General features: G+C 35.9%; 2 protein-coding genes across 2 annotated transcripts; both read left to right on the top strand.

Annotated features, from left to right (window-relative positions):
* The first annotated feature begins 1,170 nt into the window (after window positions 1–1,170).
* Window positions 1,171–2,124, top strand: LOC132545001 (B2 bradykinin receptor-like). Its single transcript, XM_060208665.1, has one exon. It carries the CDS (start codon window positions 1,171–1,173, stop codon window positions 2,122–2,124), a length of 954 nt encoding a protein of 317 aa, XP_060064648.1.
* An 8,021-nt stretch (window positions 2,125–10,145) lies between these two features.
* LOC132545000 (solute carrier family 23 member 1-like) lies at window positions 10,146–25,282 on the top strand. Its single transcript, XM_060208664.1, has 11 exons — window positions 10,146–10,385; window positions 11,510–11,667; window positions 16,819–16,916; window positions 17,101–17,249; window positions 19,883–20,061; window positions 22,991–23,111; window positions 23,246–23,402; window positions 23,738–23,991; window positions 24,200–24,473; window positions 24,690–24,785; window positions 25,029–25,282. Exons 1-11 carry the CDS (start codon window positions 10,146–10,148, stop codon window positions 25,280–25,282), a joined length of 1,980 nt encoding a protein of 659 aa, XP_060064647.1.
* Window positions 25,283–26,255: the final 973 nt, after the last annotated feature.

The following is a 26,255-nucleotide window of genomic DNA, read 5'->3' as shown; positions in this document are numbered from 1 at the left end:
AATAAGCTTTGTGTTTATTCCCGAATACAACAGATATAGGTATAACCGACTGGGTGATACTATTAACTTAATCTCAAAAACATTATATGTTCAGGGATCATTATTTGCATTGCTTCTTTAATTTGTACAAAAAAGATATTTTAGTTCATAAAGATTTCAAACCAACTACCTGTAATGTATAAAACTAATTCTATACTTCCGACGTATATTTTAACAATTTCATTTTCCTTATTCTATAAAACCACTTAATAAAACATCAGAAAATTAATGTTTGAAATTTAATTTTAATAAAAAAAAACCCCACAATCCTATTGTGTCAAGTCTAAGTATTCTATGAGACTCTTGTCGGTAACTCTATTGACACACAACTCGGGTGTCAGTAATTTACTGACACAAACAACTCGGGTGTCAGTAATTTACTGACACACAACTCGGGTGTCTGTACTCTACTGACACACAACTCGGGTGTCAGTAATTTACTGACACACACAACTCGTGTGGCGGTACTCTACTGACACATAAACATTGTCACATTATCCTTTAAAGACAAGCAGCACGTGGTTTCCCCTACATTATCAATCACCTTCACTCACAACTGTTTTCACACGACACACCTAACACTATTTTGTTCCATTTTATTTTCTAAGTTTTTTAATAGTACAATTTTTTTTAAGTAAATGAACTGAGAGCGTGGCTAATAAGTTTCATCGTTGACTGGCGAGTATAAAAAGTACAAGTGATACACCTTCATTTGTCTACCGTTCTTAATAATAAATTATATGTCAGATTTGCTATAGTGTTTACTGTATATATATATCCAATTTGTCCATGCCCTAACATTATACTCTGACTCCCACTATTATTAGAATGTGGTGCTCATGGATTTCTAACAAAAACAGAAAAATTCTAGGAAAAGTGGCATAAACATTCACTTTTTATTTCGGAACAGTTATCTGCATTAACATTCGGAGCTTGCACATCAGAAGTTACAGCTGTATCGGAAAAATATCAATATCGTTCTCCATTTCGTTAGATATCTTCAGTTTGTTGTGGATCTTCGAATGCACTATTCTGAGGGAAGTGGTAGCTTGCATCGATATTATTTTGTAGTGTTCCACAGTTACTTCAATTTGGACTGTGATAAGTTTGCATTTTTGTGCTGGAATAACCATGGATAATTTCACATCGGCGGTAGATAAGGACTTTTTCGCCCACGGTGCCTGGGAAAATGAAGTGACAGTCGTTAGTCTGTCGTTCTGTATCATCTTCATTGCCTCTCTCGTCTGTAATATTCTCGTCATAACCACTTTTGGATTACATCGATGTCTACGATCCATTCACGACAAGCTAATTATCTGTTTGGCCGCCATCAATCTTTTTATTTCGATGGGCGTTCCTTTTTATATGTTTTACTCTGTCGCCCTGGATTACATTTCTGACCGGAAGTGGATGTGCCTAGTTGTATTTTCGTTTTCGTACGGTGGGATCATATCGTCGCTTTTCATACACCTTGGATTGGCCGTCGACAGATATATCTGCATAGTTAGTCCGACCATTCACAGGAAGATTAAATCATACCACGTTATCATATGGTGCCTGATATCAATTTTCTTCGGACTATCAATAACTTTACTTCCGGTTCTTGGTTGGAACAACTGGGACATGTACGATAGATGCGTCATTGAAGTGTTTCCAAGTTCGTTTTCGTTAATGTTGAAGTGCATTGCGTTATTGATTTTGACAACAAATGGAGTAATACATATCATTCTTCTCAGTATAGCACACAAACACTCAAAGAAGATTATCGGCGTCATCCGTCACATACAAAGTCTTCACACCTCCGATAAGAACTTCACCGTGAAAACCTTCAGTTCTACAGCTGTCGTGACCGTCTTCATTTTGTGCGGAGTTTCAACTCTTTGTTGGCTTCCGGTCCTAGTGATGACAGGTTTCTATCATCTTCCAAACATGGACCCTCTGCAGAAGATTATGCTCTCGCAAATTCTCTTCATGCCCATTCTGCTGAATACGTGTCTTAGTCCAATCATTTACGTGACCCGGAACAAGCACTTCCAGAATGCACTGAAGTCCGTGTTGCTAAGGCGACAACATGTCTGTCTCTGAGCATGACGCCATTATTGAAAAAAAGAACAAGGAATGGTATGAATTTATAGTTTCACATGGTTTCACCGCGATGAAGACATTTGTAAAGGAAAAGAAAATGGCCGCATGTACAGTTTTGTGTGTTTTGAAGGTTAACACATGACATATATTTTCTATGTATTGAAGATGTAAACAATTTTCATTTTTTTGTAATATTTGAAATATCGTAGAGGAGATCAATAGGTTAGTCGTTTCTAGACAGTTTTCGTAGTCAAAGTCGAAATCCATTTTCCTGGTAAGTAGTTTAAGAGCGAAGATTGTATAAATATATAAATGTTAAGATATATTTACGTTGTATCTTTACCAAACTTTACCAAACTAAACACATTTTAATTAATAATGTATATAGATTTATGTTTGTCGTCCATTTACTTACTAACCATAAATGTCCCACACACCTCATGTCATACGTAGACGTGGGTGATTTATACAGAGGAGTTTCTGGATACCGGACAACTATTGCCCCATGGAATATTCTTACAATAATTGTCATAAAGGTATTTAAATTCATCATTTTGTGTGTTATTTTTAACAGTCAGGTTATGAAATATACGTGATGCGTATTATTGTTGTTTACTCACTCCCAGACCATAAAAATTGTGTCACCACATTTATCGTATATCATGATGAAGAGCCATGACTGTAGATTTTACGCTCTATATTAGTATAACTATATAATTGTAGATCTAAACTGAAAGGCGCTGTTTACTTGTGCGTTTTTAACGCGATGGAGATAGCAGAAGCTTGATACTGCCGGTGGACTTCCCGATCTAGGCTCTGACATAGAAGGACAAAACAGCTGTAGGATACACTTTTATTCCTTGTTTGACTTCACCATTTCAACTTATTTTTTTAAATTAAATTTATAGGGGCTAATTACTTGCTAATCACATTTATATGATTACTTTACATAACGGAAATGAGAGAAAATGAGTTTTTCTTGAAAGATTTTTCAATGGGTGAAAACAGAATTACAGACTTGTATATTGTTAGAAATCGTAACAAACCTACTACACGGTATCTAATATACTGGTTTTTAATCTTTAAATCATAAAATTGTGAAAATAGAACACTAATAGTGTAACTGTAATTGGAATTGTATAAATTTACACAAGAGTGTGATATAACTTATTTTTTCAAAGCGGTAAAATAAAGCATTAAGTATCATGAACTGACTACACAATACTTACTAGACATACCACTAAGGAAATATCTAACCAAAGAAAACAACATAACATTAATACAAACACGCAACATTCGTGTGATAATTTAAACAAAATGTTCTGTGGTCGCCATCTTGAATCCATAGGGAAATATTCTGTTCCCTTGATCGCTATAAAGTTGGACGCGTGTGGTGCTCCTTAATTTCCCTCGTCCATTGTTGTTCACCGTGTTTTCGTTCCAGGAAATTACATTTCTCCCTCGGATTGACCAAGATTTGCTTGACGATTGTTGTAGGTATCCTTCCGGAACACCTGGTCCGATTATCTCTGTATTTTGTTCAGAAGATTGCGTGTAAATCTTTCTTTTGTACACAGATTACCATCGGTTTAATAGAATGTGCCTTTGAATTAAGATTCAATTAACATGTTTACATTATCTTACCCGTTACAATATATAGACAACACAAGCTATGTGATAATGCCCGTATATTTGATATGTAAGCCCTCGAAGATTTGATTTATTGATGGAGCCTGAAGTTGGTTCCCAGTTCTGGAGTTTGAGTGTGAGTTCTGTATAAAGCCTGTTCCCTTTATGAAAGCTGTCGTAGTCTTAATTTCTATCCGAAAGGTTGTGGGTTCGATTCCTGTACCGAATTAAATTTATATTATGCATATTGGACTTTTCGTTTTACCAACACATATGTTATTACTAGACGGAATTGAGATCTGGTTCCCAGTTCTGTTTGTCTTAAACGGAACTAGGATCTGGGAACCAACTTCATGCCCCGCTATTGATGGCCTACATAGTATAATATGTATGGTAATACGCTATATGATACACAACAGTACATGTAGACCGATTTCTTATACAGTCACTTTCTGTGTAGTGTAGAATAACCATTGTTTCTGACCAGGTGACATACACCTGTTAAACATTTATCTTAAGTAAACCTCCGCTTCATCACTTGTGATTTATTCCTGCCTGCCTTAAGATGACCTTACTAATGGGTCTGTGGTTACCTTAAATGTCACTTGGGTATAAATATTGTCATATCCTAGTGAAAAGAACTACAGAGAATGCAACCCCTAGGTATTTCTGGCAATTAAATCCTACAGCGTTAATAACACGAGTATTTGTCATATACACGAGTAATCTGTTACTATCATGACATTTGTATTGTGTTTATACGTGTATATTTTACTACGTTCACTGTAGACAGCTGATGACGCACGCCAGAAAATACTCGAATTTTTACTGGAATATCTCAAACGTCACGATAAAATATCTGTATATACTAAGAATTCTATATTCATTTAAAAAAAAATAAAAAGTAGGCAAAAACTTTCCCGTAAGTTAAATGATATGTCAACAGCGAATCAAATGGATTTATGAGCTTAGATTTGATAATGAAACATGGAAACAGTCATTTCACAGCAGTAAAACAAAAATATCGTCATTTCACTCAAATGAAACAAAAAAAATTCGTCATTTCACTTCAATGAAACAAAAAAAAAATCGTCATTTCACACTAATAAGAAAAAATATCGTCATCTTACTTCTAGAAAACAAAAAAATCGTCATTTCACACTAATAAGAAAAAATATCGTCATCTTACTTCTAGAAAACAAAAAAATCGTCATTTCACTTCAATAAAACAAAAACAAAACCATCGTCCTTTCACACCAATGAAATAAAAATATCGTCATTACGATCCCTTAAAACAAAAATATCGTCCTTTCACACCAATAAAACAATTCTCCACATGTACTTAGATAACATATCAGTAGCGAGAAATCAATTAAAGTAGGTTATCTAAATAGAATATGAAGTATTACGGTTATTCATTCAGTAGCAGAACAATGGACAAACAAATATTGAGCAACGTGCATCTAGTATTCCTTAACGGACAGTTTCTTCTGTAGCTTTCTCGCCTTTTCCTACAGTTTGGCAAGTCCTAACCTTTTGAAATTACAGCAGTACCGCCAGAATGGGTTCATCATGCTGACCAATATGACAGACCCCTGTTTAGTAATGATAATAAAGTTTATTTTTTGAGGATATAAAACATGTTTAGCCAACAGCTAATCTTCCACATGGTCCTCTGGTTAGTAAAATAATGTTAGTTAAAATCTACAAAGTTACATACATGAATCAAGTTTAAACTACAACTACATATTAAACAACAATGTGATTTTCATCAACATCTTTAAAAAAAATCTGTGATTAGATTATGTTGTATATGACCTAATTTCGTATTGTTTTTCTGGTGACCGAAATTCCTTACAACATTTCACAACTAATTTTGACACAGAGATGCCTATGACAAACACCCTTGTCAGCTTTTCTGTGTTTTTTTGTATCTCTATCTGACGAATAACAGTTATCTAAGCAGGCCCAGTAGGTACTGTTTATTAACTGATGGGCGTGGTAAACAGGATATTAAAAGATGGTGAAAATGTTAGTTTGCCAATGATGTATTGCTTGTACTAGTATGATTACATCAAGTTCATATTAAACCGGTTTTAAAGAATGTCACTTCATTCATATATACAAGCCAGATGTACAAAGAATATTAGACTTATTTAGTACAATATATTACCTGTGTTACATATTTCTGTAGAGAAAAATGTTTCCAAATTTAGTAGTTATATAAAATTGCATATATTACCATAATAGAATGTAGATATGCAAGGGACAGCTTTCACAAAAAAATATATAGACCATCCAATACAGCGTTTTCAGGTAAAATTCAAGACTGTCGTTATACAATACTTGACTGAAAAGACAAGATCAGTTTACGAATGACCTGTCTACTCATGTTTTGTATAACAATGCCAAAACATTTTAATTAGATTGCCTTAGAAACATGGAAAATAAGACAGCTGTCAAGGAAGGGACCATGCATCAATCATATAAAACTTTCAAAATACGACAACAAATCATTCTCTTCCATTCATACGTTATAACGTTCAAGTTAACTCTCACTTATCAAACCTGTTCACTGATGTTGTAATTACTTTATATTCTACATAGATCACAAGTAACAAGGAATATTTCGAATGACGTATATTAAATATCGATGTCTTGAATTTTACAAATTAAATGGATACAAGTGACAAGATGTGCTGAAATAGTTTGGATTTACTCGTTAGATATCTGTTCGTCATTTTCTTCTTTCTATTAAACCCCTTTATAATAAGTACAACATAACTTTTGTGATTAGAATTGTGAGAAATTGTTTCATTCTTCTGCATTTTAAGTAGTTGTCTCCAGAATTTCCCATGGTATTTGGACGTTAGTGGTTTCTCTACCTCTACCACTTGTCTATCTCGTCATTTACCGGTTTGATAACGTCTTGAACACGTTTACTGAAAGCCCTGAGCGTTGTTTACATTGTTCTCATTTTGAGAACGTGACATTATTTACTTGGATTGACCAAATTTTACATGGCGGCAGTCGTCAATGAAGAAGACACTTTCTGTTCCGGAACACCTGGTATTATTCTCCTTGTACTTTTTTAGGATCCTCAATATGAATCTTTCTTGTGTTCAATTGTAACTCAGCATGAAGGAATTTGTGCTTGAATAGTGATTCCATTAAATATTGGTATTTCCTTGCAGATCATGCAAGATTAAAATGGAATTAGTGCACCTCTCAATACATAATGTGAAATTTCTTTTTTTAAACAACCTTAATTTTCCTATTTCCACAATCGTTACTGACGAGTCCAAACAGGATTCATTACTAGACTGAACGATGTCTCTAATTATAACTATGTTATTATGTTATGCGCTATTTTAAAGAGGTAGCCTCTGATTGTGGACGTTAGACCACGAGATGTTCCGTAACCTCGCATGCAACACCCTGCACCATATGCATGCAGTTGACGTTCTTTTGAAATATAATATCTAAAACCGTGAACATTTATTGACTGATCGGGTCAGCGTATATTCCAATCTATTTTCCATAGAGTATACAACAGTCATCCTGTATACAGTATACAACAGTCATCCTGTATACAGTATACAACAGTCACCCTGTATACAACAGTCACCCTGTATACAGTATACAACAGTCACCCTGTATACAATAGTCACCCTGTATACAATATACAACACTCACCCTGTATACAGTATACAACAGTCACCCTGTATACAATAGTCACCCTGTATACAGTATACAACACTCACCCTGTATACAGTATACAACAGTCACCCTGTATACAATAGTCACCCTGTATACAGTATACAACAGTCACCCTGTATACAGTATACAACAGTCACCCTGTATACAATAGTCACCCTGTATACAGTATACAACAGTCACCCTGTATACAGTATACAACAGTCACCCTGTATACAACAGTCACCCTGTATAAAACAGTCAGCCTGTATACAGTATACAACAGTCATCCTGTATACAACAGTCACCCTGTATACAATAGTCACCCTGTATACAACAGTCACCCTGTATACAACAGTCACCCTGTATACAGTATACAATAGTCACCCTGTATACAGTATACAACAGTCACCCTATATACAATATACGACAGTCACCCTGTATACAGTATACAACAATCATCCTGTATACAGTATACAACAGTCACCCTGTATACAACAGTCACCCTGTATACAGTATACAACAGTCATCCTTTATACAGTATACAACAGTCAACCTGTATACAACAGTCACTCTATATACAGTATACAACAGTCACCCTGTATACAGTATACAACAGTCACCCTTTATACAGTATACAACAGTCACTCTGTATACAGTATACAACACTCACCCTGTATACAACAGTCACCCTGTATACAGTATACAACAGTCACCCTGTATACAGTATACAACAGTCACCCTATATACAGTATACAACAGTCACCCTGTATACAGTACACAACAGTCATCCTGTATACAGTATACACCAGTCACCCTGTATACAGTATACAACAGTCACCCTGTATACAACAGTCACCCTGTATACAGTATACAACAGTCAACCTGTATACAACAGTCACCCTGTATAGAGTATACAACAGTCACTCTGTATACAATAGTCACCCTGTATACAGTATACAACAGTCACTCTGTCTACAGTATACAACAGTCACCCTGTATACAGTATACAACAGTCGCCCTGTATACAATAGTCACCCTGTATACAGTATACAACAGTCACTCTGTCTACAGTATACAACAGTCACCCTGTTTACAGTATACAACAGTCACCCTGTATACAGTATACAACAGTCACCCTGTATACAGTATACAACAGTCACTCTGTCTACAGTATACAACAGTCACCCTGTATACAGTATACAACAGTCACCCTGTATACAGTATACAACAGTCACTCTGTCTACAGTATACAACAGTCACCCTGTATACAGTATACAACAGTCGCCCTGTCTACAGTATACAACAGTCACCCTGTATACAGTATACAACAGTCACCCTGTATACAGTATACAACAGTCACTCTGTCTACAGTATACAACAGTCACCCTGTATACAATAGTCACCCTGTATACAGTATACAACAGTCACTCTGTATACAATATACAACAGACACCCTGTATACAATATACAACAGTCACCCTGTATACAGTATACAACAGTCACCCTGTATACAGTATACAACAGTCGCCCTGTCTACATTATACAACAGTCACTCTGTATACAATATACAACAGACACCCTGTATACAATATACAACAGTCACCCTGTATACAGTATACAACAGTCACCCTGTATACAGTATACAACAGTCCCTGTCTACAGAATACAGTATACAACAGTCACTCTGTATACAACAGTCACCCTGTATACAGTATACAACAGTCACCCTGTATACAACAGTCACCCTGTATACAGTATACAACAGTCACCCTGTATACAGTATACAACAGTCACCCTATATACAGTATACAACAGTCACCCTGTATACAGTATACAACAGTCACCCTGTACACAACAGTCACCCTGTATACAGTACACAACAGTCATCCTGTATACAGTATACACCAGTCACCCTGTATACAGTATACAACAGTCACCCTGTATACAACAGTCACCCTGTATACAGTATACAACAGTCAACCTGTATACAACAGTCACCCTGTATACAGTATACAACCGTCACCCTGTATACAGTATACAACAGTCGCCCTGTATACAGTATACAACAGTCGCCCTGTATACAGTATACAACAGTCACCCTGTATACAGTATACAACAGTCGCCCTGTCTACAGTATACAACAGTCACCCTGTATACAACAGTCACCCTGCATACAGTATACAACAGACACCCTGTATACAATATACAACAGACACCCTGTATACATTATACAACAGTCGCCCTGTCTACATTATGCAGCGGTCAAACTGTAAACAATCACTTTGTAACGGTGTACAACAGCCATCCTGTTTTTACTTTACATCACTAGCCCTGTATAAGTTTATATCAGTCACATCAATATATTTACTATCCGTCTGTTGAACTAGGTGTTCTGCTTCATAACAATTGAAGGACTTTCTGCTTTCATGTAGATGATGAAAATTCTAGCCCGCATTGTTCATGTACACCAAAAGCAGTCTAACAATACCTCTTTTTATAGTAACATGTGGTCCTGTCAGCATTTCTGTGCGCATGTGCTTCTTACCGTAGTCAGAGATCGGACACAATACGGATCATTGTAACTATCATAACAACGTAAACTATTCGCCGTTTATATCACAGAGCTGTAGTAGAAACGGGTGTGTCTAATAAAACACTGTTATTTTAAAGTACTATTTCATTGGAAAATCGGAATGTCTGATGCATCGGAAACCATAAGTTGTCCTTCTAAATATAACGACGTACTTGGACAGGTAGCTATGAGTAACACGGGCAGTCAATATCTGACGGAGGATGAAGACGGGGACAACACAACAACTGAGGACAGTTTGCAAACTGACAGCAACAACTCTCTGGTGAAACAATTGCCTCCTCTTGTGTACAAGATCAGCGATAATCCACCATTGCATCTAACTATCATCTTTGCTTTCCAGGTACGTACTATCAACCAAGGCCGCTTCATGTTTAATACCAAAGTTATGATTACAAAATATATATCTTGGTTGAACTGTAATATAATTACATATTTCTAAACAAAACAAGATCAACATATATCGTAAGAAAGAGGAAACCATATAGAAATGGCAGCAAGATGCATCGGAAACAAATTAATATAAAACAGAAATACTCGTCGTGACTAAATCATATTTCTAAAATAGATTATCCAGGGTCGTAGCTTCCATAGAAAGAAAAAGCCCGGGATTACACATAAAAAATCCGTGCATAGAGTATATCGGACAAAATTACAAAAGTAAGGTTGAAAATAAATATCAGGGGTTGAAGTTTGTTGTTAAATAAATAAAAAAAACTGTCTCAGAAAACGATTCAAAACATCTTTGAAAGCATGAAATTCAGACCCCTCGCCTGGGCTTACACATTTCTGCTGGGCTTGCTTCGCCCCTGTTATCCGTAAGACAACATATAGATAATTGATATTGAAGTCCAAATTCCATTGTCTTTACTGTTTCTCAGATGGTATTACGTGTAAAGTCACATTGCTATAACTTTTCTCTTAAATCATCTTTCTTTAACATTCAACAACAAAGAAAATACCGACAATGCTTTTTTAAAACTTGTTTGGCGAGTCAAAATCGTTACCTTTATTAGTCTTTTTAACTGTAATTTGTCTGTGATATCACTTGTTCAAAGAATGTACAAAATACACACGATTGCATACCAACTTTGAAAAACAATTAAATACAGCAGAACCAAATAATGAATGTAAACTATATCATACAGTTATTTCGTTCGTCTTAGATTCCTCAGTAATGCTAAAGACCTAATTCTAATTTTTGAAACTCAGATTTTCTATCATAAATTACCATATTAAATTCGCTTACAAAATAGTTGGATTCATTATTTGAGTCAGTTGCCTTTGTATGAACATCAGTTTGCGGTGACATGGCAAAATCAGGAAACGGTTGTATATAGAAATCACCATTTTTCATGTGAAATGCGTATTATTTTTTTTTTTTTTTACTTAACTCGAAACAAATAAATTTATACAAACAATCGTAAGGCCTTTCAGTATTGGTATCATTTTGTTTTGTCGTTTCAGCAAGGTCTGCTGTCATTCGCCAATCAGCTGGCCCTGACACTGCTTGTGTCACAAGTCGTGTGTGGCGAACATGACGCCATCCTCCGCACCAACCTTCTGGGCTCCACCATGTTCATGAACGGTTTCACCACCTTCTTTATGTGCTGTTTTGGAGTCAGGTAAACTTATTTATTAGCAATGGTCATGTGTTGTTATGGAGACAGGTACACACCTTTCTCCTATCGGTTTTCTTGTGTTGCTTGGGAGTCACTTATATGCATGTCTTTCTCCTATCAGTGTTCTTGTGTTGTTTTGGAGTCAGGTAAACTTATTTATTAGCAATGGTCATGTGTTGTTATGGAGACAGGTACACACCTTTCTCCTATCGGTTTTCTTGTGTTGCTTGGGAGTCACTTATATGCATGTCTTTCTCCTATCAGTGTTTTTGTGTTGTTTTGGAGTCAGGTAAACTTATTTATTAGCAATGGTCATGTGTTGTTATGGAGACAGGTACACACCTTTCTCCTATCGGTTTTCTTGTGTTGCTTGGGAGTCACTTATATGCATGTCTTTCCCCTATCAGTGTTCTTGTGTTGCTCGGGAGTCAGTTATATGCATGTCTTTCTCCTATCAGTGTTCTTGTGTTCCTCGTGAGTCAGTTATATGTGTCTTTCTCCTATCAGTGTGCATGTGTTGCTGGGAGTCAGTTATATACATGTCTTTCTCCTATCAGTGTTCTTGTGTTGTTCGGGAGTCAGTTATATACATGTCTTTCTCCTATCAGTGTTCTTGTGTTGTTCGGGAGTCAGTTATATGTGTCTTTCTCCTATCAGTGTGCATGTGTTGCTCGGGAGTCAGTTATATGCATGTCTTTCTCCTATCAGTGTTCTTGTGTTCCTCGTGAGTCAGTTATATGCATGTCTTTCTCCTATCAGTGTGCATGTGTTGCTCGGGAGTCAGTTATATACATGTCTTTCTCCTATCAGTGTTCTTGTGTTGTTCGGGAGTCAGTTATATACATGTCTTTCTCCTATCAGTGTTCTTGTGTTGTTCGGGAGTCAGTTATATACATGTCTTTCTCCTATCAGTGTTCTTGTGTTGCTCGGGAGTCAGTTATATACATGACTTTCTCCTATCGGTGTTCTTGTGTTGTTCGGGAGTCAGTTATATACATGTCTTTCTCCTATCAGTGTTCTTGTGTTGCTCGGGAGTCAGTTATATGTGTCTTTCTCCTATCAGTGTTCTTGTGTTGCTCGGGAGTCAGTTATATGCATGTCTTTCTCCTATCAGTGTTCTTGTGTTGCTCGGAAGTCAGTTATATACATGTCTTTCTCCTATCAGTGTTCTTGTGTTGTTCGGGAGTCATTATATACATGTCTTTCTCCTATCAGTGTGCATGTGTTGCTCGGGAGTCAGTTATATCCATGTCTTTCTCCTATCAGTGTTCTTGTGTTGCTCGGGAGTCAGTTATATACATGTCTTTCTCCTATCAGAGTTCTTGTGTTGCTCGGGAGTCAGTTATATACATGTCTTTCTCCTATCAGTGTTCTTGTGTTCCTCGGAAGTCAGTTATATACATATCTTTCTCCTATCAGAGTTCTTGTGTTGCTCGGGAGTCAGTTATATGTGTCTTTCTCCTATCAGTGTACTTGTGTTGCTCGGGAGTCAGTTATATACATGTCTTTCTCCTATCAGTGTACTTGTGTTGCTCGGAAGTCAGTTATATACATGTCTTTCTCCTATCAGAGTTCTTGTGTTGCTCGGAAGTCAGTTATATACATGTCTTTCTCCTATCAGTGTTCTTGTGTTGCTCGGGAGTCAGTTATATACATGTCTTTCTTCTACCAGTGTTCTTGTGTTGCTCGGGAGTCAGTTATATACATGTCTTTCTCCTATCAGTGTTCTTGTGTTGCTCGGGAGTCAGTTATATACATGTAGTTCTCCAATAAGTGTGCATGTGTTGCTCGGGAGTCAATTATATCCATGTCTTTCTCCTATCAGTGTTCTTGTGTTGCTCGGGAGTCATTATATACATGTCTTTCTCCTATCAGTGTGCATGTGTTGCTCGGGAGTCAATTATATGTATGTCTTTCACCTATTAGTGTTCTTGTGTTGCTCGGGAGTCATTATATACATGTCTTTCTCCTATCAGTGTGCATGTGTTGCTCGGGAGTCAGTTATATACATGTCTTTCTCCTATCAGTGTTCTTGTGTTGCTCGGGAGTCAGTTATATGTGTCTTTCTCCTATCAGTGTTCTTGTGTTGCTCGGGAGTCAGTTATATACATGTCTTTCTCCTATCAGTGTTCTTGTGTTGCTCGGGAGTCAGTTATATACATGTCTTTCTTCTATCAGTGTTCTTGTGTTGCTCGGGAGTCAGTTATATGTGTCTTTCTCCTATCAGTGTTCTTGTGTTGCTCGGGAGTCAGTTATATACATGTCTTTCTCCTATCAGTGTGCATGTGTTGCTCGGGAGTCAATTATATGTATGTCTTTCTCCTATTAGTGTTCTTGTGTTGCTCGGGAGTCATTATATACATGTCTTTCTCCTATCAGTGTGCATGTGTTGCTCGGGAGTCAGTTATATACATGTCTTTCTCCTATCAGTGTTCTTGTGTTGCTCGGGAGTCAGTTATATACATGTCTTTCCCCTATCAGCTGTTTTGGGGACAGGTTTGCCTATCCTCAGTGAGTTTGTGTATGTATTTTGAGTATCAGTAATTTGTTTTAATCAGAAGTGTTTTGTTTGATTTCCGCTAATTATTCTAAGGTATTGATAAATTAGAAACTGTGTATCTGTAGTTTTGTTTTTTCACAGGTAAAAATTCGTTATTGATCAGTAAATAAATAAGGAGATATAGAGTTTATGTATGATATATATATAAACACCGGTAGAACCTTGTAGAATTATCATTAAATAATCCGCTGCACAGCTTCAGTGTAGACTTAAACATAAAACAGCTCAAATTCACCGTAAACAAGTCGGCTGTCCATACATAGGTGTGTTTACTAAATTTATTCCCAATGCCTTGTACAGGCTGCATAGCGAACGATTATCTTATTATACTTGTATATAGTACATAGTATATCCTGTTGCATATATGCACATATATTGAAGCATGCTTATTCTTGCTGAAGCAATACATGTCCCTTGTCGGCTCCACAGAGTTAAAACGTAACGATTAATAAGATTGTTAGCGTTGATTGTTGAATTCTAGAGATAAACAAAAAAAAATTTTTTTTTGTAATACATTGTTGTAGACTCGAATGAAACAACACCAAACAAAAAAATGATATAAATTTACAAAGTTTCTTGTCTGTATGCATGAAGAACATGAAGGGGATTAAAACAGGTAACCTCATGTGGGAACGACTAACCTAGCTACCGACCGACCGATCTGTCCTCCGGTAGGGTGCTGAACTGTGTGCGTGTTATGTTTCATTCTTGTACCTATCACATTACTCCGTCTAACAAATAAACACAGTTTACGTGTGGTAGCCAGGAACTGACAGGCCTACAAATGTTTGTTTGGTAGAATGAAAACCTTGTGTTAATGACTAAAACTGACACTACAGATAATCTTACCCAGTGGTATGTAATACGGCAGAATTAACTGATGAAAACCAGCAGCTTTTCGTTCATAGCAAATGAATGATGAATAGAGTTTACACAAGGAGTGCTTGTAGTTTACGATATCTATTTCACTCGAGTTAGTAATTTTTCAATGTTACAACATACACACGTTTTTGTAACTTTTTAAAAACATTTTCATAACGAGAGGTAAAGACACTCTAAATAAAATGATCACGAGCTTCTGTGGCCTGTTTCTACCACAATCAAAGCTATTCCGAAGTCAATAGGATCTGTTCTGTGTCCACGCGTGTATTGTTTACGGCGTAAGTGTTTGTCTCGTCCTAAAATGAACATAGCTGTTGACAGGGCGTTAATCATTGAAAGACAAACATCATCTTGTAACATAAATCTTGTCCATTGTCGTGATTTTGGACATTTTCATTAAACATACAGTTATCTTAGACGTTCCGATGAAATCATCCAATTTTGAAATAAATGAAATTTCTTGAATTTTGAGGCAGTCTATAATTCTAAGTATGAATTCACAATTGTTATTTTATGACAATCTTCTTAGTCACTCAATCGATTATAACTTGGATGTTATTAATTCAGGATCCTAGCCTCACTTACGAGTACTAGAATCTTTAAAAAAGACGAAACAGCTGTTATGATAGGCTCTATTCACCTGTGAATCTTTTTTGTAATACCGCGCTAATGGGACTTCTCTCATAGCCTGACTTTTCACATGCATCCCGAGTATAAAGCTGACGTGTCACTAAAGCGCATGTTGTTGTCCTGTAATCCGACAGATGTAGATTTCCCAGGATGTTACACAGGTACTATAATGATTTATTAATTGGCCGATCGACAACGCAAAGATAACCACACCTACCGAAAATAAAGGGAGGCTACTCTTACCATCTCCGACAAACAAAGTGTCGTCAGCATTGAACGTCATTCCCAATGATATCGGACTTAATTATACTTCTAACGTGTCGTTGAAGAAAAAACTAAAAGCAAACGGTTTCGTGTCTGGGTCATACTTTCAACGAGCGTCCTTCCAAACAAGAGACGATGATACAGTTAAAATTAGTGGCCATGTTTTCCCCAGTCAGCGGAAAAATTTGGGGATATACCCGTTTTCAGTCGAATATTTATGAGGTTTTCCTTTTCAAATAAGGTTAACATGGCAAATCACTGCATTTATTCAATATATATACCAATCAATAGGGAATTCAAAATACTAAATTTGTATCTGTGAATTACAGCCCTTTCCGCTATTGAAGGAGTAAAAACTGTCTTTTTCATTTGACGCATATTGCCAGGACCCAGTAAGTCAATCAAAAGCTGTCGATCGGCCAATTGGTTATAATAAACAACATGTCGTCGGTAAACCGCACAGTCAGGATGTCTCTTGCATTTTCAAACAACATGAAAATTCATCAAATCCTATTTTCATTCCGAGGTTAGCGTTACATACAAAATAGATATTTAAACCATGACTACTAATACATGTAGAAATAAAAATCTTGATCTCGCATGTGACAGCAATTCTTATAAACAATATAGATATTTTTGTAAGCTGTTTAAGGCCCATCCCCAAAGCAAATAATACCATAAATCTATCTGAATTACAACAGTGTGAAGAACAAGCCTTGCGTAAATTTTTTACAGTACTAAAAAAATAACGATAAAAAACATATTATACCAAATATCTGTCTGGAATCAATAAACATAGTTATATGTTACAATCCTAGATTGCCGATGTTCCAAGGCGGTTCGTACGAGTACATTGTGCCACTGGTGGCGTTACAGGAAATCAACCCTGGTCGCTGTAAGGCGGCCTTCACAACTGGTATGCATTACCCAGTAGTAACGTGCATCTCAAAATTCAAAATACAAACTCTTATTAGACCTTCATTTTAACTGATTAAACATTCAAAGTATATTTAATTACCTGAAGTAATGAGCTAAATTCTGATTTTCCTAACACCTTTATTGTAACTTCACATAAAAATAACAAATTTACTTAATTGCAGGACCTACAAACAACAACAGTGTCCACTATTTCGATTTCGACACAGACAACACATCCTTTCACTTAAATAGTTCACAAGTTCTGTCGTCTATGAAAATCGGCACGACCCAGCATGTCAGCCAGGAATTCATCTACCATAACTTACAAACGGTATGTTATACTTACACTTTATATCTACCATAACTTACAAACTGTGTGTTATACTTACACTTTATATCTACCATAACTTACAAACTGTGTGTTATACTTACACTTTATATCTACCATAACTTACAAACTGTATGTTATACTTACACTTTATATCTACCATAACTTACAAACTGTGTGTTATACTTACACTTTATATCTACCATAACTTACAAACTGTGTGTTATACTTACACTTTATATCTACCATAACCATAACTTACAAACTGTGTGTTTATATCTACCATAACTTACAAACTGTGTTATACTTACACTTTATATCTACCATAACTTACAAACTTGTGCTATACTTACACTTTATATCTACCATAACTTACAAACTGTGTGTTATACTTACACTTTATATCTACCATAACTTACAAACTGTTGTATCTACCATAACTTACAAACTGTGTTTTATACTTACACTATATATATACCATAACTTACAAACTGTGTGTTATACTTACACTTTATATCTACCATAACTTACAAGCTGTGTGTTATACTTACACTTTATATCTACCATAACTTACAAACTGTGTGTTATACTTACACTTTATATCTACCATAACTTACAAACTGTGTGTTATACTTACACTTTATATCTACCATAACTTACAAACTGTGTGTTATACTTACACTTTATATCTACCATAACTTACAAACGGGATGTGTTATACTTACACTTTATATCTACCATAACTTACAAACTGTGTGTTATACTTACACTTTATATCTACCATAACTTACAAACTGTGTGTTATACTTACACTTTATATCTACCATAACTTACAAACTGTGTGTTATACTTACACTTTATATCTACCATAACTTACAAACTGTGTTATACTTACACTTTATATCTACCATAACTTACAAACGGTATGTTATACTTACACTTTATATCTACCATAACTTACAAACTGTGTGTTATACTTACACTTTATATCTACCATAACTTACAAACTGTATGTCATACTTACACTTTATATCTACCATCACTTACAAACGGTATGTTATACTTACACTATATATCTACCATAACTTACAAACTGTGTGTTGTACTTACACTTGATATCTACCATAACTTACAAACTGTGTGTCATACTTACACTTTATATCTACCATAACTTACAAACTGTGTTATACTTACACTTTATATCTACCATAACTTACAAACTGTGTGTTATACTTACACTTTATATCTACCATAACTTACAAACTGTGTGTTATACTTACACTTTATATCTACCATAACTTACAAACTGTGTGTTATACTTACACTTTATATCTACCATAACTTACAAACTGTGTGTTATACTTACACTTTATATCTACCATAACTTACAAACTGTGTGTTATACTTACACTTTATATCTACCATCACTTACAAACGGGATGTGTTATACTTACACTTTATATCTACCATAACTTACAAACTGTGTGTTATACTTACACTTTATATCTACCATAACTTACAAACTGTGTGTTATACTTACACTTTATATCTACCATAACTTACAAACTGTGTTATACTTACACTTTATATCTACCATAACTTACAAGCTGTGTGTTATACTTACACTTTATATCTACCATAACTTACAAACTGTGTGTTATACTTACACTTTATATCTACCATAACTTACAAACTGTGTGTTATACTTACACTTTATATCTACCATAACTTACAAACTGTGTTATACTTACACTTTATATCTACCATAACTTACAAACTGTGTGTTATACTTACACTTTATATCTACCATAACTTACAAACTGTGTGTTATACTTACACTTTATATCTACCATAACTTACAAACTGTGTGTTATACTTACACTTTATATCTACCATAACTTACAAACTGTGTGTTATACTTACACTTTATATCTACCATAACTTACAAACTGTGTGTTATACTTACACTTTATATCTACCATAACTTACAAACTGTGTGTCATACTTACACTTTATATCTACCATAACTTACAAACTGTGTTATACTTACACTTTATATCTACCATAACTTACAAACTGTGTGTTATACTTACACTATATATCTACCATAACTTACAAACTGTGTGTTATACTTACACTTTATATCTACCATAACTTACAAACTGTGTGTTATACTTACACTTTATATCTACCATAACTTACAAACTGTGTTATACTTACACTTTATATCTACCATAACTTACAAACTGTGTGTTATACTTACACTTTATATCTACCATAACTTACAAACTGTGTTATACTTACACTTTATATCTACCATAACTTACAAACTGTGTTATACTTACACTTTATATCTACCATAACTTACAAACTGTGTGTTATACTTACACTTTATATCTACCATAACTTACAAACTGTGTGTTATACTTACTCTTTATATCTTACAAACTTACTTTTGATATCTTTCAAAATGAAATATTTTTTCAAGGATTCAGATTTTGACGGTGTGACCTAAAGTTTTTTGGAAAACGTTATATTATTTATATCTACCATAACTTACAAAATGTGTATTATTGTCACTTTATCACTAATTATCATGTGTGTATCTTACACTTTATATCACTCTATCTCTACAGCTGATGTTATACTTACACTTTATATCCATCCACAGCTTAATTGGTGCCACAGGACTCGTAGGCACCTTACTTCGTTTCATCGGGCCTGTTACTATAGTTCCTGCAATTTTATTGGTTGGACTGTACATGTTTAAAACGGTCACAAAATTCGTCTCCGTCCACTGGGGAATGGGACTCATGTAAGTCAAACACGTTCTGTTCAGACTAATTTCTTTTTATCTGATAAATATAAATATAGATCAATACCAATAAAACTATAACTGACACGACAGGTTGAAATCAAGAAATATCAATTTCTATAACATTCCACCATGATAATAACAGTCTTCTTTTGTATAACTAAGACATTTTTTTTACTTACTGAAGGTGAAAATTGTTGTATTCTTGTACCTATCAACACATAAGAATTTTAATATGATATACTCTGTAAAATAATGGAAGTTAAAACTGACACAATCTTGTTATTTGTTTGTAGAAGTCATGCTTGGCTTTGCTCCAATGATTCCGTGTTATAATATCGAAGCTTTATTTCTTGCGAATCTTGTGATGAGTTTTATCTCTATAGGTTCTTTGCTGATGTCTAGAAGTGGAGTGATGCGGTAGGTAATATATTCAACGTATCAGTATTACTATCAGACCTGCAGCAACAGGCAATTTACCCAAAACAATATAATTCTTCACTAAACATGTCTTACTTGCAGGAATATCGATATCAGAATTTGACCAGATTTACCTTCAGGTACAGAGTATCTTACCTCATAGAGTACATGTACTCAGCTATAGTTTGAGATATGTTTGTTACATTTCTCTTATTCATTGGCGAAATAATCTCCGCAATACTTTTTCATTGAACCATTATTCAGTGGTAAATTTATTACATTGATCATGATTTTGTCGTGAAAGGCCAAATTTAAGATTGATTATAATATAAACAGTAGAAACATTGTTTAGTAAACATTATATAAAAATAAGGAGAGAAACATATCCTTTATAGAATATAATAAAGCCTCGATAATCCATCAAGTACAATTGTTTGTACAGAAACAAGTTCCATTTGTCCAAAAAGTCATTGGCTTAACAGGGCGCTACGAAGGCAAAGGCGATAGTGAGACAGTAAGATTAGTGGTGACTGGATAGTGAGACAGTAAGATAAGTGGTGACTGGATAGTGAGACAGTAAGATCAGTGGTGACTAGATAGTGAGACAATAAGATCAGTGGTGACTAGATAGTGAGACAGTAAGATCAGTGGTGACTAGATAGTGAGACAGTAAGATCAGTGGTGACTAGATAGTGAGACAATAAGATCAGTGGTGACTGGATAGTGAAACAGTAAGATTAGTGGTGACTGGATAGTGAGAAAGTAAGATTAGTGGTGACTAGATAGTGAGACAATAAGATCAGTGGTGACTGGATAGTGAGACAGTAAGATCAGTGGTGACTAGATAGTGAGACAGTAAGATCAGTGGTGACTAGGTAGTGAGACAGTAAGATTAGTGGTGACTGGATAGTGAGACAGTAAGATTAGTGGTGACTAGATAGTGAGACAGTAAGATCAGTGGTGACTAGATAGTGAGACAGTAAGATCTCAGTGGTGACTAGATAGTGAGACAATAAGATCAGTGGTGACTAGATAGTGAGACAGTAAGATCAGTGGTGACTAGATAGTGAGACAGTAAGATCAGTGGTGACTGGATAGTGAGACAGTAAGATTAGATAGTGAGACAGTAAGATTAGTGGTGACTGGATAGTGAGACAGTAAGATCAGTGATGACTGGATAGTGAGACAGTAAGATCAGTGGTGACTGGATAGTGAAACAGTAAGATCAGTGGTGACTGGATAGTGAGACAGTTTGATCAGTGGTGACTAGATAGTGATACAGTAAGATCAGTGGTGACTAGATAGTGAAACAGTAAGATCAGTGGTGACTAGATAGTGAGACAATAAGATTAGTGAGACAGTAAGATTAGTGGTGACTAGATAGTGAGACAGTTATAGAAATGATGACTGGATAATTGGATAATAAGGTCAGAAATGACTAGATCGTCACTTCTGATCTTGTTGTCTCACAACAATAAACAATAAATTGAGTGGTGAAAGGACGGAACATGTGGTTACTGGATAGGGCAATATACAGTATGTATACAGACAACAGGAACGATACAGACGGGATAGGGACAACAGGAACAACAGGAACGGGATAGAGGCAACAGTAGCGACAAAGTCTGGATATGGCCAACAATAGTAACAATAACTGGATATTGGCAACAGTAGTAACAGTGACTGGATATTGGTAACAGTAGTAACAGAGACTGGGTATTGGCAACAGTGGTAACAGTGACTGGGTATTGGCAACAGTGGTAACAGTGACTGGATATTGGTAACAGTAGTAACAGAGACTGGGTATTGGCAACAGTGGTAACAGAGACTGGGTATTGGCAACAGTGGTAACAGAGACTGGGTATTGGCAACAGTGGTAACAGTGACTGGGTATTGGCAACAGTGGTAACAGTGACTGGATATTGGTAACAGTAGTAACAGAGACTGGGTATTGGCAACAGTGGTAACAGTGACTGGATATTGGTAACAGTAGTAACAGAGACTGGGTATTGGCAACAGTAGTAACAGTGACTGGATATTGGTAACAGTAGTAACAGTGACTGGATATTGGTAACAGTAGTAACAGAGACTGGGTATTGGCAACAGTAGTAATAGTGACTGGATATTGGTAACAGTAGTAACAGAGACTGGGTATTGGCAACAGTGGTAACAGAGACTGGGTATTGGCAACAGTGGTAACAGTGACTGGATATTGGTAACAGTAGTAACAGTGACTGGATATTGGTAATAGCAGTAACAGAGACTGGGTATTGGCAACAGTAGTAACAGAGACTGGATATAGGCAACAGTAGTAACAGAGACTGGATATGGGCAACAGCATAATATCGAGATTAGTGATGACTGTCGAAGCTAGACGTGATATAGGGACAACAATTGAATTCGGGACAACTGAACTAGTTGTGACTAGATTACCGAGGCTTTACTATCTACAATGACATGCGACATCTCACCATGATATATTTTTAAGACTGCTTTTTATTACTTGCAGGACATGTGCTGTATCTCTGATTCTATCGCTTTACCTGGGACAATGGAAGGTGCCGCTGCCATTTTGGACCAGATCAAAAGGGTTTCACATTATACGTTCACAGTTTCATCAAACAGCAGCAGTAAGTGATATAGTTTGTATTATAAAGGTATCCTACCAACTATTTCGAGTTGTCTTTGTTCGTCCTAGTTTTGTTCATCTGTTTGGATTTCAGATTTTATGACATGTTGGTATTGCCTATTTTATCCTGAACAGATTCTGATAGCACTTTTGTTTGGATGGGCTGTGAGTGCCATACTTACAGTTTGTGGTGTGTTTTCCAATGATCCAAAGGCTACTGACTATTTTGCAAGGACAGATGTCATGTCAGGTGTCATACAGAACGCAAGCTGGATATATTTCCCTTACCCAGGTAGATAAACAACGTTGCCATACCTGTCAATTGCATTCACTATATTTATTACCTTATGTATATTTCGCCCGTATATACTGCAGCTAAACAGCAAATTAGTAAAAATGTGTCATGTTTAATGAATATGGTCTCTAGGTGACAGTTGAAAAATATCAAATATTACATGTTTTTGTTTACATGCATCCAGTATACGGTCAATACATAACAAAAGCAGCGATCTTTTTGACTTAAAGTCTGTTTTATCTTACCTATTACGTGTCAATGCCTAAATCAGTCAGAATATGATTTTAATAAAAGATGTTAGTTTCAGAAAATTATTTTAAACAATTTTACAGGCCAGTTCGGCCCGCCATCATTCAGTGGTAGCGCATTTATTGGTTTTCTCATCGCAACGCTGATTTCTATCCTTGACTCGATTGGTGATTACTACGCATGCGCACGCACATGCCGGGTACCCACACCTCCGACGCACGCTGTAAACAGAGGCATTGCAGTGGAAGGTTTTTGCTCTTTCCTTTCTGGAACAGTAGGATGTGGCCATGCCACCTCCACTTATGGTGGCAATATTGGGATCATAGGTCTCACAAAGGTATGCACAATTGTGATTTATTACCATCAATGACTGGTCTCTTTAGAGTAAACAGAAAATTGTATTGATCAACAAAGTTTGCTGTAAATAACAAATCTGATCTGCTAACTGTTAAAATGATAGGGATAAACTATTTCGTTTTGTTGCAGTATTAGCGTGAAATGCACAGGATAAATGTATAAAAATAGTTTGTTATATAACTGTACAGGTAGCCAGCAGGCGTGTGTTTATGGTAGTCGGTATTTTATACATGCTGTTTGGAACACTAGGAAAATTCTGCGCATTTTTTATAATGATCCCGTATCCAGTGTTAGGAGGGACAGTGCTGACCATGATCGGGATGTTTACAGGAGTTGTACTTTCCAATCTACAACACGTCAGTCTCACGTCCAACCGGAATCTCGCAATCATTGGAATCTCTCTGATACTCGGGTTAATGGTTCCCTACTGGGTAGAGAAGAACTCTTCCGGGATCGATACAGGTAAGCCTTTTTCTTGTGGACGTGTTCTGTACACTTTTGTGGTAACGGAGTTGTAATTGAGGCTGTTAGAATGTTAACACCAAATGTTCGTTGGATTAGTCGTTTCCATTTCATATGATTTCCTACTAACTTTCTACTTAAAGACTGAATTTCTGAATTAGTATGGATATTTCCCTGTTCCTCCACTTGTACTATTGCGTTGATGTTATTATTCAGGAAATGCCAGCTTGGACCAACTACTCATTATGTTAATGGGGAATGCAAATCTGACTGGAGCTGTGACGGCCTGTCTCCTGGACAACACTGTACCAGGTATAACCGGATGTATACTGACATAATACCTACCTATTGGAATTACATGTCGGTTTCCAAAACTGACCTTGATTTTCACATTAAAAGTCACTGATACCATGTCGTAATAAAATGATGACAGTAAGATCTGGTTTCTTCACACTGAAGACCATGCTGATAACACAATCGAATATGATGTGTTTATTTCACACATTTTGAATAACTTACCTAACCCCCTTTTCTGCAAAATGATTGTATTTCCAGGTACTCGCGAGGAAAGGGGCTTAGCTGCATGGGAACATAAGGCTATGAAAGGAGACGATCCTCACACAAAAACAAATGAAGAAATGGGATACCTGGAGGGACTTGATGTTTATGACCCTTTGGTCCCCAAATTTCTTCGAGGATGGAAAGGTTTCAAGTACATCCCTTTTATGCCGGATCACTTGTGTGAAAACAAGTCACCTAACGACACGACAGAGATGAATGGTGACTGTACAGCGTGTTCGAATTGTTGAACACTATCGAACGTTTGGTATACGGTGAAATAGTATGCAATGATGTTATTAATGTTGTACACTTTTTAAATGAATTGCAGGTCTATTGAATACGTATTACATAAATTTAAATAACAACGGTATTGGAAAACATTTTTTGTGAAATGATATGCATTCACAAGTCTATCCATGTCATTGGACCCCGTTGGTACCAACTATATGGCTTTATTGTTGATATGAATATATAACCAGAATTTTTATATACACCATAATCATTATAATGTGTATTTATATCATACACTTGTAATTCCTCGTATTTAGGTCTCCTGTTGCCGCTTAAATATTGTTTTTTTTATGTAATTCAAAATATCCTTGCAGTCACATGACCTTATATTCATGCATTTAGTACAGATTTCCCGTTGGAAAATGGAAATTAGTATATAATTGTAAACAGCCAGCAAAAGGTGCACTATCGTATTCCCAGGAGACACACATGTGAACTATAGTAGAAAGATGTATCATGTGCTGTCTCTACAAATTAAGCAATGTACTATGTAACTATGTAACGGAGATTTGTTTTTTATGATAGTATTATATTCTGATATGATTATAGAAGTCACTAAAATCTGGTGTTAGGTTGTCATGCTTTTACGTTACAAAAAGATACACGACTGTCATATTTAAACAGAGGAATCTCCATAATTATGTTGTGTCATACCAATGTGACATATATATATAGAGTAACTAGCTAATTTATTGTGCAACTACCCGAACAAGCATGGCTCGAATACAGTAACGCCATTTTGACATGAATTGTTAAAATGTAGCTTTCGAAGCAGCATAAATTTTCTCTTAATATTTAGGGATTTGACTGTTTTTTATCTACGCTACTTCCTAATTACATGTGTTGTCTTATCCCTCCTTAAATATGCTCATTTTGGTGGCTTTTAGTTGAAACGTACCTAAATGCCGTTCATTTTGTGATATTTCTTCA

This window comes from Ylistrum balloti, unplaced genomic scaffold, assembly GCF_031769215.1.
Source record: "Ylistrum balloti isolate Yb309-2 unplaced genomic scaffold, AGI_CSIRO_Ybal_v1 Utg369818, whole genome shotgun sequence".
Lineage (NCBI taxonomy): Eukaryota > Metazoa > Mollusca > Bivalvia > Pectinida > Pectinidae > Ylistrum > Ylistrum balloti.
The sequence above is the reverse complement of the archived record's forward strand: the minus strand, read 5'-3'. Positions and strand labels throughout refer to the sequence as shown.